At 54.1% G+C, this 15,916-nt stretch overlaps 1 protein-coding gene across 2 annotated transcripts in view; it reads right to left on the bottom strand.

The window, feature by feature from the left end:
* The window catches only part of FAM117A (family with sequence similarity 117 member A), a 55,298-nt gene that overhangs the window by 9,763 nt on the left and 29,619 nt on the right, over nt 1-15,916 (bottom strand). For both annotated transcript variants that reach the window (XM_047758954.1, XM_047758955.1), the window contains exons 2-5: nt 14,043-14,212; nt 4,480-4,575; nt 2,079-2,189; nt 1,219-1,353 (exon numbers count right to left, since the gene is read on the bottom strand). In XM_047758954.1, the coding sequence (XP_047614910.1) occupies nt 1,219-1,353; nt 2,079-2,189; nt 4,480-4,575; nt 14,043-14,212 (512 nt within the window). The remainder of the gene's footprint in view (nt 1-1,218; nt 1,354-2,078; nt 2,190-4,479; nt 4,576-14,042; nt 14,213-15,916) is intronic.

Consider the following 15,916-nt stretch of genomic DNA (forward strand, 5'->3'; position numbering starts at 1 on the left):
TTTTTTTTTTTTTGGTCTTTTTGTCTTTTGGGGCCACACCCACATGGAGGTTCCCCGGCTAGGGGTCAAATCGGAGCTGTAGTTGCCAGCCTACACCACAGCCACAGCCATACAGGATCTGAGCTGCATCTGCAGCCTACACCACAGCTCATGGCGACGCCGGATCCTTAACCCACGGAGCAAGGCCGGGGATCTAATCCGCATCCTCATGGTTCCTAGTCAGGTTCGCTAACTGCTGAGCCACGACAGGAACTCCCCACCCCCGTTTTTAACATTCAAAGGTCCCGGTATCCACGGCTCACCCATCTGTGTGCATGTGCAAAATCCTACATGCACACACTTGAAAACCAACCAGCAAGTAAATCATAAACCGAGGAGTGTGCCCATGAGAATTATATTAATACTGCCCAACTGGCATTCCCCAGTTGTCCTGTGTCAGTATAAACCTGTGCCTGAGACTGCAGAAAAGGAAGCAAATAATTCTGCCAGGTGTGGTGGGGGGAGGCTGCGCACAGGTGACTGGGCATGACGGATGAGCGCCCTGTATCTGTGTCACCAGCCAGAGATGGAGGGATGGGTACCGGGGCTGTTTGAACTGAGGCACAGCTGGGTGACGGTGATGACAGTGAGGGTGACAGTGGCAAACTGTGAGCTGCTGCTTGGGCTGAAGAGTGAGACCTTGTCCCTTCCTCACACAGCTGGGGGCCTTGCTCCTTCTCTCTCCATTCACCCCCTAAAGCTTTCCCCAATGTACCATCCAGCTCTGCCATTCTTGGGATCAAGTCCATTTGGGTCTCATAAACTCAATTTATGTTCCTTCCACGGGATGATGTTCCCGTGTGACTCTCTCTTTTTTTTTTTTTTTGTCTTTTTAGGCCCGAACACGTGGCATACGGAGATTTCCAGGCTAGGGGCTGAGTCAGAGCTGCAGCTGCCAGCCTATGCCACAGCCATAGCCATGCCAGATCCAAGCCACGTCTGCGACCTACACCACAGCTCACGGCAACGCCAGATCTGAGTGAGGCCAGGGATTGAACCTGTGTCCTTGTGGATACTAGTCATATTCGTTTTCGCTGAGCCACAACGGGAACTCCCCATGTGGCTCTTAATGTGCGCGTGCAGCCTGTGAGCCCCCAGGCGGCACACGTCTGCCGTCCCCGTGTCCAGACGCAGCAAGACACTGCCTGTCTGCGCATCCAGGGTGCCACCCCTACTCACCCGCAGCAGCTCCTCTTCGCCCTGCTCCTTCACAAACACCTCCTCCAGCTCTTGGTTGAGCCCTTCCAGGCTCCGGTGCAGGCAGGGGCTGAGTCGCAGGACAGGGGACCCTGAGGGGAAGCTGGGAGGGAACGCCTGAGGAGGAGGCAAATGAAGCCATCACTGAACCCCACCAAGCCTTGTACAGTTATCGGGTCTGACCAAGGGGCTAACGGTCAGGTCTACACAGCAGAACCAAGTAAGTACAGGAGAATTCAGGGACAGTTACAATTGAATTGGTCCATTTGGTGGGGTTTTCTCCAGGGGGCAGAGCTTTGAGAGATCTAAAGTGTGCTTTTTTTTTTTTAAATTAAAAAATATTTTTTAAATTTATTTTTTTATTTCATTTTTAAGTTTTAGTTTTACAGCTGTACCAGCTGTGGAAGTTTCCGGGCTAGGGGTCAATTTGGAGCTGCAGCTGCCAGCCTACGCCAGAGCCACAGCAACGCCAGATCCAAGCTGCATCTGCAACCTCCACCGCAACTTGCGGCAACACCGGATCCTTAACCCACTGAGCGAGGCCAGGTATGAAATTCGCATCCTCATGGACACCATGTCAGGTCCTTAACCCACTGAGTCATGATGAGAACTCCCTAGATTGCGCTTTTAGAGTCAGCATCGTTGCCTCAGCTGTGCAGGGGCTGGGGATGGAGGAGAGAGACCGCACAGCAAGAAGCCCTTTCCAATGTCACTCAGCAAATCCAAGTTTGCACCAAAACTTCATTGGACCCTCCGTGGCCTTAGGGTGGGCGTGCATTGTGGGAGGGGTGGGGTTGGGGGGCAAGGAGGAAGCCAGAGGGGACAGGCTTGGGGAAACATACCATCAGCGCTCCCCGCACAGCATGGTCCCCTTGGAGGGGGGAGCCCCGCTCCTTCTCCTTCCCACTGCGGCTCAGCTTTGTCCGCTGCAGCTGTTGCTTCAACTTGGTGATCTGACCAAGAGAGACGGGGAGGACAGGCGGGTGAAGCAAAGTGAAAGTGCCCTGGGTCCCTTCTTCCAGGGCAGCTCCCGCCTGGCACCCAGGAAAACACATAAAAGGAAGGTGGAAGCTAATCTTCCATCTCAGCATCCCTCAGTGGTGTTCAGAACTGTGGGGACAGGTTCGGCAAGCTGGACATCATATTAACCGGATTATTTGAGTTTTGGAATTACTGCGTATTCCGCAGATGGCTCAGGGTCTCCCAAATTCTAAATATGCGACACTGAAACCATTTTTGTCCTTCACGGATTCCAAAGGCATGGAATACGACCCTATAAATAGAAACGGGAGGGAATTTCCGTCGTGGCTCAGTGGTTAACGAATCCGACTAGGAACCATGAGGTTGCGGGTTCGATCCCTGGCCTCGCTCAGTGGGTTAAAGATCCAGCGTTGCCGTGAGCTGTGGTGTGGGTCACAGACGCAGCTCGGATCCTGTGTGGCTGTGGCTCTGGCGTAGGCTGGCGGCTGCAGCTCTGATGAGACCCCCTAGCCTGGGAATCTCCATATACCGTGGGAGCGGCTCAAGAAAAGGCAAAAAGACCAAAAAAAAAAAGAAAGAAAGAAATGGAAAGTGATGGCTTTGAAGTCCCACCTCAACGTCCATTCACAGCCATCTCAAAGGCTCTGGGTCCAGGAAGGATGGAAGGATTTCCTCCCATTTTCAAGCAGATGACACTGAGCAAGGCGCAGCCTCTCAAGAAGGAATATCAGCTGGTGTCCAACTTCACCCCCAGTGACAATCATGGAGCATCACCAACACCTCTGAACACTGTCACGGTCACATCTGTAATTCTGGATCTCTTCACTCTTAGTGCATATAACCTCCTCACTCCGATAATTACAAATTTTAAATACACCAGCCTTAAATACTTCAGATTCTCTCTGTTCTTACGACCAAGAGGGCAGAAGCTACTCCCCTGGGAAGGGTGAGCCCTGGCGAGCAGCACCCCCCCCCCACCCCCGCAGCACGCTGCCAGGCGGAGCTGGGTTGGGAGCCCTGGAATCTAGTCTATGCGTTTCTCTACTTGCCCTCAATCATTGGGGCCCTCAGGAGAGGGAGGGAGGGCCAGGAAAAACTGTGTGAGAACACATCGCTATTTTTCTCTCTCCTTTTTTGCTTTTGGGGCTGCACTCGTGGCATATGGAAGTTCCAGGACCAGAGACTGAATCCGAGCTGGAGCTGTGACCCACGTCATAGCTGCAGCAATGCTGGATCCTTAACCCACTGCTCGGGCCAGGGTTTGAACCAGCAACTTGACAGAGACCAGCAGGATCATCAATCCACTGCACCAGAGCAGAAACTCTATTTCTCCCTCCTTTTAAAAATAAGGCTGGGGGCGTTCCCATCGTGGCTCAGTGGTTAACGAACCTGAGTAGGATCCATGAGGATGTGGGTTAGATCCCTGGCCTCGCTCAGTGGGTTAAGGATCTGGAGTTGCCATGAGCTGTGGTGTACATCACAGACGCAGCTTGGATCTGGTGTTGCTGTGGCTGTGGTGTAGGCTGGCAGCTGTAGCTCTGATTCGACCCCTAGCCTGGGAACCTCAGTATGCCGCGGGTGCAGCCCTAAAAAGCAAATAAATAAATAAGGCTAGGAGTTCCCATCATGGCTCAACGGGAACGAATCTGACTAGCATTCATGAGGTCGCAGGTTCAATCCCTGGCCTTGCTCAGCAGGTTAAGGATCTGGTGTTGCTGTAAGCTGTGGTGTAGGTTGCAGACGTGGCTCAGATCTGGCGTTGCTATGGCTGTGGCTGTGGTGTAGGCCAGTGGCTACAGCTCTGCTTCGACCCCTAGCCTGGGAACCTCCATATGCTGTGGGTGCGGCCCTAAAAAGACAAATAATAATAATAATAGTAAGGCTGGATGAATAGTTAAGTAGCGAACGAGCCTGGGGGCTTCCAACTCTCAGAAACTCACTCTCTCCAGTCTCTGAACCCGTTTCCTGGATCAAAGCTCAAGGTGACACGAGAACAATGGCCACTCCCATCCTGTGCTTGGCTGCTGGAGGGTACCAGGAGTCTCCGGCCGAGCCCCTGCCTGCAGGAGGGTCTGGACTCCTAAAGCCAAGCCACCAGGAGGTTGGGAGGCAGCTACGAAGGCGTCATCCCATTAGGAAGAGGCTGGGTCAAGGCAAGTGAGACTGGAAATGTGAGTTGGCTTTGGAGCAGAGGCCTCCACGGTTTTGCGGGGGGGGGGGGGTAGACAAGGCCATTGGCCACAGAGTCAAAGGGGGCAGTACCTCTTTTCGGTGGTCTGTGCTGCCCCAGGACGCTGAGCGCTTGTGTGTGCAGGAGCTGGAGCGCTCACCTTCAAGCTCTTGCCAGGACAGGGGGGTCTGCAGAAAGAGAAACCCGGTGAGACAGGGGCTTCTCCAGCAGGCCCTGGGGAAGCAGACACACCATTTCCCAGACGGAGATGGTGGCTCTTTGCAGTCATCTCTCATCTGCTCATCCACCTCTGGACACTGCCGGCCTCTTTTATTCTTTCAGGCTTCTCCACCTGCACTGCCGCTTCCCAATCCACCTGCTCCAGGAGACCCTCCCGGATGAGCCAAGAAGGCCCATCTGGTCTTTATGATTCTCTATGACTTTCACACCCGGACGGGAGCCCCAGCTATTTATTCTGCAGTGAGGACAGGTATTGTCCCTTTCCATCCCCACCAGCTCCAAGAGAGCACGGCCGGGCTCAGGGAACCACCGGCATCCGAGACGCCCTCCCCATCTGCGTGCCCAGCACCGGCCCAGGTTTCCTGGGAGCCCAGTGAAAACCAGTCACCCGAAGGGACTCCATTAAGGAATCATGAATTAGTTGACTAGGAAAAAGGTCAACAGAGACAGCCCTTTCTCCACCCCGAACCTCTGTGCTTGTCCTGAGACTCCTCCCTGTACACGGAGTAAGTGACGGGAGCCCTCCAAGTCTCCCTAAATAGGCAGGGAGGGGACCTTTTCAGAAAGGAGGGAGCCAGAATTTTGCGCTCAGCCCTGACTGCTGACCGCTTTGGGCTTCATCACAGCTCCTTCTCCTGGACTCTGCTCTGCCCCTGGCAAGAACCGGGCTCTCGGGGCTCTCGGTCCGCCACCCTCCCTCCCGGCTGCACAGAAGATGGGGGAACCAAGATGGAGGCAGAGGTGGGGGGGGTGTCTGTAGACCCACTTCCTGAGCTCCCACTGGAGGGAGGAAGCGGTTGGCTCTCAGCATGATCCCTCCCCACCACCAGCATCCCTCCTTTCATTCCAAGGGAGGGGCCCAAGGGGACCGCTCCAGTGGAACCAGTTCCTCTTGAACTTCTTTGCACAAGCTGCCAAAACCATGAGGGCCTGGGAACCGTCTCCTCCAACAGATCTGCTGACCTCCCCCGAGGGGTTGTTGCAAACAGAAATGGGGGAGGAAAAGAAGGAAAAAGCCCAACAAATTCACCACCCAACAGCTGTGAAGAAGAGCTTGGCGGGGGCAGTCTGAGCGCGGGGCTGTGGGAGCAGCCGTCCAGCTCGCCAGCTGCAGAGGAGAAGGCCCACGGGGGCCCAGCCCTGCCTCTTCCTTCTCCCAGCTGCCCACCCATCAGGACCTTTCTTGGGCTGTGTGACAACTGCCCCGACTCCCTTCCCTGAGGCCAGCACCACAGGGGAGACCCCCCGGCCCCCCAAGATGCATCCCCACTATTCCTACTTTAGCAAAAGGGCAGACAGCACATTCTCCGGCTGGCACCCCGAGGCCCTCGAGGTGGAGCTGGCTCTGACAGTGCACGGAAACCAAGCAGCTGGTCTACTTCCAAATGCCTGCATCTCTCTACACCAGGGTGTTGAAGTTCCCTAGTGGCCTAGCGGCTGAAGGATCCAGCACTGTCACTGCTGTAGTGCAGGTTCGATCCCCGGCCCGGGGAACTTCCGCATGTCATGGGCATGGCCAAAAAAACAAAACAAAAATCCAGTATGTTGGCAGACAGAGCCTCAGAAAAGGCTGCTGCATATCCTGAAAAGAGAAGTCCGCCTCTCCCACAGCCCCCGGAGCCCAGCAGATGTGCACAGGCTCCTTCCACCGCCAAAGCCAAGCCTATAGCGAGCTAGGTCTGTTCATCAAAGCCCTGGAAAGGTGGCAGAGGCTACAGGGAGGGGTGACAAAAGTGAAGATGCCGATGCTCATTTCCCTTCCTTCGGGAAGCTCCTGCACGCACAGGTGGGTGGTGACAGGGAGGCGAAATCAGCCACACTCAGGCTGCCACAATTCCACTCACATCTCTTGCAAACTCTTCCACTGCCTCTTTCTTCAGAGAGATGTGAGGGGGTGGAAGGAGAGACGTGGGCTAGCTCTGGGGGTTAGAAAGGACGTGAAAACTTAGAGCAGCTGGGGTCATCTCCTCCCTCGGTCCACCTTGCCTCACCTCAATCTGCTTGGCAGCATCTCCTGCCTCCCCTGGAAACTGCTCTGCTAAGGCCATCGCTCTGCCTCGACACCCACCCTGACCACAGACCTCACCATGTTATCCTCCATCCGTGGGCTCCCCGTCCCTGGCTCCCTGTCCTACCAGCAAATCCAGCTCCAGCTCCTTTTTCTTTCCTTATCCCTTGACCTCTAAGCCTGGCCTCCCCATCTCAGCTCCCCACTGACCAGCTCTCAGGAAGCCCTTTCTAACTTGTCCATCCCAAGTGATCTGCTGCTTCCCTCTGCATCTCTTCTCTTCGGAGGGGTTCAGGGTATACGTCATTCAGCGTAAACTCACTCAGTGAAGAGTTTTCCAATGCAGACTGTGTGCCAGGCAGTGCTGCAGGGGCTGGGGACACGACAAGGCACAGACTGACAAAAATCCTTGTCCCCTTTGTGTTGACATTCTAGTCTGTTTAAACAGTGCTAGGTACTAAGAGAAAAAAGTATAGCGAAGAAGGGCTAGGAGGAGTTCCGTCGTGGCGCAACAGAAACGAATCCGGTGGGGAACCATGAGGTTGGGGGTTCGATCCCTGGCCTTGCTCAGTGGGTTAAGGATCTGGCGTTGCCATGAGCTGTGGTGTAGGTCGCAGATGCGGCTCGGATCTGGTGTTGCTGTGCCTGTGGCGTAGGCTGGTGGCAACAGCTCCGATTCGACCCCTAGCCTGGGAACCTCCATATGCCACGGATGCAGGCCTAAAAAAGGACAAAAGGGCTAGGAGGACTGGGCCAGGGAACATGATTTTAAATGTCAGGGAAGTGTTCAGTGAAAAGGTTAACATCTGATGGGAACACAAAGTAGGTGAGGAGGGAGCTGTGTGAATATTGGAGGTGAAAGCAACCCAGATGGAAGGCACAGCAAGTGCAAAGGAGTGAGTCTGGTGCATTCGAGAATGACAAGGAGGCCGGCGTGGCTGGGGCGCAGCGAGCCACGAGCAGAAGAGATGAAGTCAGCAGGTGGACAAGTAGAAAATGACCCCCCAAGAAATCAGGTCCTAGTCCCTGGAACCCATAAACATTACCTTATGGGGCAAAGTTTCGGCAGAAGCGCTTAAGTTAAGGACCTTAAGATGGGAAGAGCACCCCGGCTTATCCTGGAGGGCCCTGCATGTTGTTTCAAGTGTCCTTAGGAGCAGGAGACACAGGGAGATCAGACACTCACAGAAGAAGACGAGGCCATGTGACCAGGGAGGCAGAGACAGGGGTGATGTGGCCACAAGCCAAGGAAAGCTGGCAGCCACCAGAAGCTGGAAGAGGCAAGGAACAGGTCTCCCAGGGAGCCTCCAAAGAGAGCACAGCCCTGCCAATACCTTGATCTTGGCCCGGTGGAATGGAATGCAGATTTCTGGCCTCCAGAATGGTGAGAGAATACATTTCTGCTGTTTTAAGCCACTAAGTTTGAAGTAATTTGTTATATCAGCCTCCAGAACCTAATACAGTAGGTTATTATACGTTCGAAGCTCTTTACATGCTGGGCTTAAGGATTCTTCAGGCAGGCATGTGCTCAGGGGTGGGCTTTGGCCCCTCCCACAGAACTGGGAGCATCGGGCGTGGGGACCATGCCCCTCCCCTGATTTCCAGCACCCCTGGGTGGACAGACCCCCTCCTCCTGCAACTCACCACAGACATCTGGGCCAAGGTTTCCTGGGAGCCCAGAAATATCACAGCTAAGGAAGGCTACCCTTCAAAGAGGGACCCTTCAGGACACAGCAGGGGCCAAGCCGTGCTGAGCAACGGCACCACAAGTAGTCGTTCCAGACGGCCCTTTGCGAGCAGGATAAAGCTTGAGCTCAGCAGGGCAGCCATGTTTGTCAAAGGGACTCATGCAATGGAACAGATGTATTTTAACACCCTGGCCCAGGGGGAGCAGCCGAGGGAGAAGCGGGGCTCCTCACTAGCCAACTAAACAGATGATGCTCGGATTATGCAAAACTGGATGTGGGTTAGACCAAGGAAGCTTTGCCCGGGAGTCTGAAATCCCAGAGCAACACGGGGGATCACTGGGGGAGGCGTGGACGGCCTTCCAAAGAGCAGCCTGATGTAACAAGAAGGCAGGGGTGGGACGGAGCCAAGATCCCACCCCCACTGGAACCTGTTTCTCTGCCACCGACCCGACCAAGTTCCTATCCGGGTGCTGAGGCAAGGAAGAGTCCTGATCCGCGCTGTCTCCAGTGACTTTGGCTGGGTCCTGGGAACATAACCAGTGTACCCCCGCAGATGTGAAGAGCAGCGTGGTGCCTGGCCTAGCACTGATGCTCCGTAACTACGCGGTGGAACCGAAATCCAGCAGGGATGGAGTTCCCGTTGTGGCGCAGTGGTTAACGAATCCGACTAGGAACCATGAGGTTGCAGGTTCAGTCCCTGCCCTTGCTCAGTGGGTTAACGATCCGGTGTTGCCGTGAGCTGTGGTGTAGGTTGCAGACGCAGCTCGGATCCCGCGTTGCTGTGGCTCTGGCGTAGGCCGGTGGCTACAGCTCCGATTCAACCCCTAGCCTGGGAACCTCCATATGCTGTGGGAGCGGCCCAAGAAATAGCAAAAAAAAAAAAAAAAGAAAGAAAGAAATCCAGCAGGGAATCAGCCCCAAGGGACTCTGGCCCGAAAAAGAGGCAGGAAGGGCTCTGAGGGTGGTCTGCCGGCCAGCACTGGGAACGCTGGCTGCAGGTGGCCAAGGCCATCATCCCTGGCCCTGTGGTGACTGTGTGACCCTCAGATTTTCCATCATGAACCTATTTGCAAGTATTCTGTGCTGTTGACCAGTCCTGCTCATCAGTCCTGGAAACAGGCACTGGGCCCGGGCCCTGACACCTGCAAAGAAAGGCTGTGATGAGCGGGCTGGATCGTGTGTCATCACCACATGCTGAGGCACTGGGCTAGGAAAAGGAGGAGGCTGGCTTACAGGTAAGAAAGTCAGGGCAAGGGAAGTCTTCCCCAACAAAGTATGCCACCTCTGCCCTTGGCCTTCAGGACACTCCAAGAAGTGTGTCAGGGATTGAAGCTCATTTTTTTCCCCCAAAGGGTAACTCAGGCCTAAAGGAACAAAAGTTGATCAGAAAGGCTTTCCCCACCAGACCTGGCGCCTGGGAGGAATCGGGGCCAGGGATGGGCAGGACCAGGGGCCAGGCGGAGCGGGCACCCAGGGTCCTGTCTGTCTGCACAATGAGAACACCAGCGGGGGAACTGGGCTCTAACAGTCATCCCAGCTGTGGTGAGACCACTTCCTCCCTCCAGAAAAGTGTGAGAAGACTCGCAGCAAGGAGGGCGGGGGCGGCCACAACCACCTGCCTGTGTGGCCATCGCCCACTGTGGCCCAGCGCCAGAAAGGCCCAGCTCAAAGCGCCTGGGGGCCAGCTCTGAGAGGCCAGCTGACCCGGCGGAGGGCACTCCAGAAAAGGAAAAGCATGTTGAGATTGACCTAGACAATCCTCCGAGGCGCAAAGAAACCTCTAGATAATGGTGACATCACCCAAGAGCCTTCCTAGTCCTTGCTGATCGGCCCCTCCGTGTCCAGCTCCCACTGCACCCAAGTGCTTCCTTACAGCCACCAAGCTGTCCTCCGGGCGACCTGGCCACCCTGCTCCCGTCGTATACCCTGGCTCAGAGCAGGCAGCAGCCCCGAAGCATACCATCACTGATCACCGCATCCACAAGCCATTTCCTGAATAAGATCCATCCAACTCTCTTCCTCACCTGCCCCCGATATTTGGGGAAGCCAGCGCTCCATGTCAGACTCTAAATTGCCTGGAAACCACCCGTGCTATCCTTCATGTCTGCCTATGAGCTTAAGCCCCAGCTAAGCCCAGGGAGGGAACAGCGGAACAGGTGGCCACCTGCTTTGTTCAAGAACCCAGGGCTTTTAACCCCACCTCCTGCCTTGCAAGAAGCCTTGAGGATGCAGTGTGCCTGGATATCTAAATGGCAGGTCTTCGGCCATGAAACTTGCAGGGCTCTTCCTTGCTTGGGTGCTGGTGGCGGTGGGGAGGTTGGGGTGGGGAGCCAAGCTGCTCGGCTGCTGTCCTTCCTGCAAGCTCTGCCCTGGGAGGGCCAGGCTGTGTCCAAAGACACATTCCACAGCTGGCTCGGGAAGTGGGTTGGGGTTGGGGGGGGCAGAAGGGAGGGCCTGCCAGAGGCGTGGCTGTACCACACTAGTGTGGCTAGAAGAGAAGGCACAGAAGGGGAGGGGAGGGGTGGGAACAGCCCCGCCTTGAGCTCAGAGGCATGAGGGAAAGGCGCTGGCATCCCTTATTTTTAGCGACTTAAAAGCTTTCAAGGGCTTTGTTAGATCCTGCCTCCCTACCTCCTCTCTGCTCTTCCATCTCCCCAGAAAACCTCTCCCTCATCCCCAGTCCTTTCTGGGTGAGGTCGGGCTGAGCTGGGAAGGGGCATCTGTGATTGAGGGAGCAGCTCAGGTCTTATGGCATCAAAGCCAGTGTTGAAGGAGGTAGCTTGTGCCATGCCAGGGCGCTCAAGCAGGCATTTGAATGCAGCCCAAAACCTAGAAGCAGAAAATTCCCAGGAGGCCAGGAATGAAAGATGGGGCAGAGTGCATACTTGGGCTGGGATGCCTACGTTGATCAGAACTCTCCCATCTCCTGACTGCAGCCACAATATTGACAGGTTGCTAAGAGTTCCTCGAGGGCTGGAGCCCATCCCAGGGAAAGAGGAAAGCTTCATGGCTTGGCCTTGCCAGACCCACGGAGGCGCATCGCTGACCCCTGTCTTGCTGTGGCAAGAAGCCCAGACTTGTTACATAAAAGATCTGGCCTGCAGCTGGAGCCTGAGCAAAAACACACAGCCTAGAGCCCATGCCTCTCAATCCGGCCAGAGAACATCTGAGGCCAAGCCTGCCCTGAGTTGACAAAGAGAACGCTATCTGAGGAGTGGGGTGGGGGCTTCCTAGAAGGCTGGTAGCAAGAAATGAGAAAGATATGGGGATATGAGGATGGAGGGGGGGAGCTGCACGGGAGCCCATGTCTGATGAAGGGGGATGCCAGCATGAGCTTACACCACTGGAAGCAACCTCAAGTCCTGCTCCTCCAGGAAGCCCTCCATGACTAGACACACTTGGACTAAACATTCCTCGGGAAAAAGAAAGGGGTGTGTGCTCCAGGCCTGTGAATGGGAAGCATAACCTACCCCCCTTGCCCTTTTTGGGGGTTGGGGGGCCAGGGATCAGCAGTGACCCGGGCTCCCAAGAAGTCGGCCTACTCTGCCTGCTACGTGGGGCATGCTCCCCCTTCGAACCTCTCCCCAGAGTGAAAGAGCGCCATCAGTTCTTAACTGCGGCAAACTCTTGTTGGTCCAAGGTGGTGTGTTCCCAGGAGAAGCCCCCTCCTGTAAACTGTGCCAGACACTCGGCGCTCTGTTCCCCGGCCTTCATGGAGCTGGCATCCAGACTCACCAAGGCCAAATCTTGTTCTCATTTCCTGGTTCTTCCCTCCGACCCGCCAAGAACAGGACTGGGCATTCAAACATTCACTAATAACATCTGAAAATGGATCTCATTTAAAAAATAAATAAAAGAAAGGGGCCGACGACGCTATGTGCTCAGCGGAGCAGGACGGGGGACGTGAGAGCAGAAAACCCTTTGCCATTTGGCTACCACCCCACCTCCGATGACGCGGGCGGGGCAGGCGCACTCCAGCAGCAGGTGAAGGGCGGGCGGCTGGCCTGGCATCCCCCAGGATTCGGGCTGCCTCTGAGCCTGTGTTCTCCCCACCCTGTTTCCTTTTTCCTGAGAACAGCTCATTTGTTCGGAAGCTGAACAGGAATGGGTTTAAACTGCCACAAAAGCGAGAGAAGAGTTGACTCTTCAAAACGTTACTGCTGAGAAGGTTGAAGTTCTGAGTCGGATGAAGAAATACCTTTGTATAATTTCACATACGGAGTTCCCACAGTGGCACAGCGGCAATGAATCTGACTAGGAACCATGAGGTTGTGGGTTCGATCCCCACCATGTTAAGGATCTGGCATTGCTGTGAACTGTGGTGTAGGTCTCAGATGCGACTCGGATCCCATATTGCTATGGCTGTGGTGTAGGCCGGCAGGCGCAGCTTGGATTGGACCCCTGGTATGGGAATCTCCACATGCTGCGGGTGCAGCCCTAAAAAGACAAAAAAAAAAAAAAAAGAACAAAGCAGACTTGCTTAACTATAAAACCATAAATAAAAGCACAAGATATGGAGTTTCCGTCGTGGTGTAGTGGAAATGGATCCGACTAGGAACCATGAGGTTGCAGGTTTGATCCCTGGCCTTGTTCAATGGGTTAAGGATTTGGCGTTGCCGTGAGCTGTGGTATAGGTCGCAGACACGGCTCAGATCCTGCGTTGCTGTGGCTCTGGCATAGGCCGGTGGCTATAGCTCTGATTAGACCCCTAGCCTGGGACCCTCCACATGCCATGGGTGTGGCGCTAAAAATAAATAAATAAATAAATAAATAAAACAATTTCACAAACGAGATGACTGCTCAGGCTAACACTACCTCATTCCAAAACTGCCCCATGGGCTGGATGATTGATGGAGATCCCTTCCAAGTTTAGAATTCTTCGTGAAAAGACTATTGTGAGGAAAAATCCTGAAGGAGGGGACCTGGCCTCCACAGGACTCAAACGGGTCCAGTGCAATGCTGGAGCGGGCTGCTAACTAGGGATCAACTCTCCATTATCTGAGAACTTTCCTGTTGCTCCAGTGGGACCTATCGTGGCTCAAGATTTTTTGGCCACCCTTTCCAGTTGTCTGGGGATAAATTAACTCCATTGAAAGTTGACTTGTTTTAACAAGGTAAACATCCTTTTTTTTTTTTTTTTTGGTCTTTTCAGGGCCACACCCACAGCATGTGGAAGTTTCCACGCCAGGGGTCCAACTGGAGCTGCAGCCGCCAGCCCACACCACAGCCACCACAACGCCAGATCCAAGCCGCATCTGTGACCTACACTACAGCTCACAGCAACGCTGGACCCTTAACCCACTGAGCGAGGCCAGGGAATCGAACCTGCGTCCTCCTGGATTCCAGTCAGATTCGTTTCCGCTGAGCCACGATGAGAATGCCATCAATTTTTTGGCATGTCATTTTTTGAAACCTAGGATAAATCCCCGGATCAGCTGTGCTTACCTGCACATGAAAACTCAAAGCCAAATGGATAAACCCAGATTGACTTCTCTTTCCCACCAGTCAGGTAGAATGGAGATTCATTTTCAGGTAAGTTTATGGAGAGAACCAAACTGGTAAAGATGAGAGGATGAAAAGCTACATGGTGACAATGTGTGGCCAAAGCCCGGGGCAGGTCATGTCTCTGACCGAGTGCTGGTAAGCAGCCCCAAGGCCGCCTCAGCCAGCCCAATGCCCCATCCTTACCCCTTAGCCCATGAGCAGAGCGCTTCATTACCTGGGTGGCCTTGTCATTGGTACAGCAGGTGAAGGCCCCATCAGCATCTCGTGGCCACTGGCCCAGAAGGTAGGAGCTGAGGATGGTGTCCAAGGAGAAGGTACGTCGGACCTGGGGTGGCTGAGGCCTGCACACTGGCTTTTCGGGGGCCACAGAACACGGGACGCTGGCTGGAAGAGAGCACAGCCCGCACGGCGTGACGTCAGCATGAAGGAAGCAGACATGGTAACTGACCTTGTCTCCTTTTGTTTTGTTTTGTTTGTTTTTGTCTTTTTGCCATTTCTTGGGCCACTCTTGCGACACATGGAGGTTCCCAGGCTAGGGGTTTAATCAGAGCTGTAGCCACTGGCCTACACCAGAGCCACAGCAACACGGGATCCGAGCTGCATCTGCAACCTACACCACAGCTCATGGCAACGCCGGATCCTTAACCCGCTGAGCAAGGCCAGGGATCGAACCCGCAACCTCATGGTTCCTAGTCGGATTTGTTAACCACTGCGCCACAACGGGAACTCCTGACCTTGTCTCCTTTTGGAAGCCTCTCGAGACTGCCAGTCTTCCCTTCTATCCGCCTCCCTCCTGACTCAACCAGCTGTTCTTTGTCACTGGAAAGAATTTATACCATTGCACTCCAGACAAGGGGTTACTTTATACATGTCCTCTCTTTCTTCTGTTCCTAATGAACTGTGACCTCCCAGGTCTGCGTCCCGAGTTTCCTGAGAGCAGGACTGTTTCCCATCACTAAAAAGGTCCCTGGAAGTGAACGGAAAGCATGGGTTCCTCCATCTTTTATCTCCTGCCCTTCTTCCTCCCTCCAGCTTCATCACAGGGTTCGTCCACACGGCACAAATTCAAACAATTCACTGAAGGGCTCCCCCGACTTCCTTCAAGGCTGGCTGGCTCCAGGGACCCTAGGTGCCTCAGACAAAGAGGATGAGCATCCAACTCGTCTGGTTCTCTCTTCTGCCTCTGACTTCTGGCTACATGGGACAGAAATAAAGCACTTATAAATCCACTCATTTTATTTTGACCTCGGCTAAAGCGTTCTGGGGGAAGGTCAAAGTCACTGTTGATCACCTGCAAGGGTGCTGGAATCACCTTTAAGTTGCAGCCATCTGGGTTGACCGTGTTTTTCAGGCCACATTCAAAGCAGCCTACGATCTTAAGGTCCATCAGGCTCTTTCCTCTCCAGAGAGCAAAATGCTTTCACATCTGCACTAATCTGTTGATAGTTCACGTGTGCATTCAGCACAGCAAAAGGAACTGGGGACTGCTTGATATTTAAAAGACACTAACAGGTTGGCAGTTCCTCAAAAAGTGAAATATAGAATTACCATGCTATCCAGCAATTCCGCTTCTAGGGAGATAAACAAAAGAATTGAAAGGAGGGTCTCAAAGAGGTATTTGTACACCCATGTTCGTGGAGCACTATCCATAGATGCCAAGAGGTGAAAACAGGAGTTCCCCTTGTGGCTCAGCGGTTAGCGAATCTGACTAGCATCCGTGAGGTTGCAGGTTCGATCCCTGGCCTCGCTCAGCGGGTTAAGGATCCGGCGTTGCCCTGAGCTATGGTGTCGGTTGCAGATGAGGCTCAGATCCTGCGTTGCTGTGGCTGTGGCGTAGGCCAGCGGCTACAGCTCTGATGGAACCCCTAGCCTGGGAACATCCAGACGCTGCAGGTGCGGCCCTAAAAAGCAAAAATCAATAAATCAAGAGATGAAAACGCCCCAAGTGTTCATCGACAGATGAATGGATAAACCAAATATGGTCTACACATAAAAAGGAGTGTTTAGCCTCAAAAAGGAATGAAATTCTAATACATGCTACTTACACCATGGGTGAAACTTCAAAACATTACACCACATGAAATAAGA

The sequence above is a fragment of the Phacochoerus africanus genome, chromosome 14 (assembly GCF_016906955.1).
Source record: "Phacochoerus africanus isolate WHEZ1 chromosome 14, ROS_Pafr_v1, whole genome shotgun sequence".
NCBI classification, from domain to species: domain Eukaryota; kingdom Metazoa; phylum Chordata; class Mammalia; order Artiodactyla; family Suidae; genus Phacochoerus; species Phacochoerus africanus.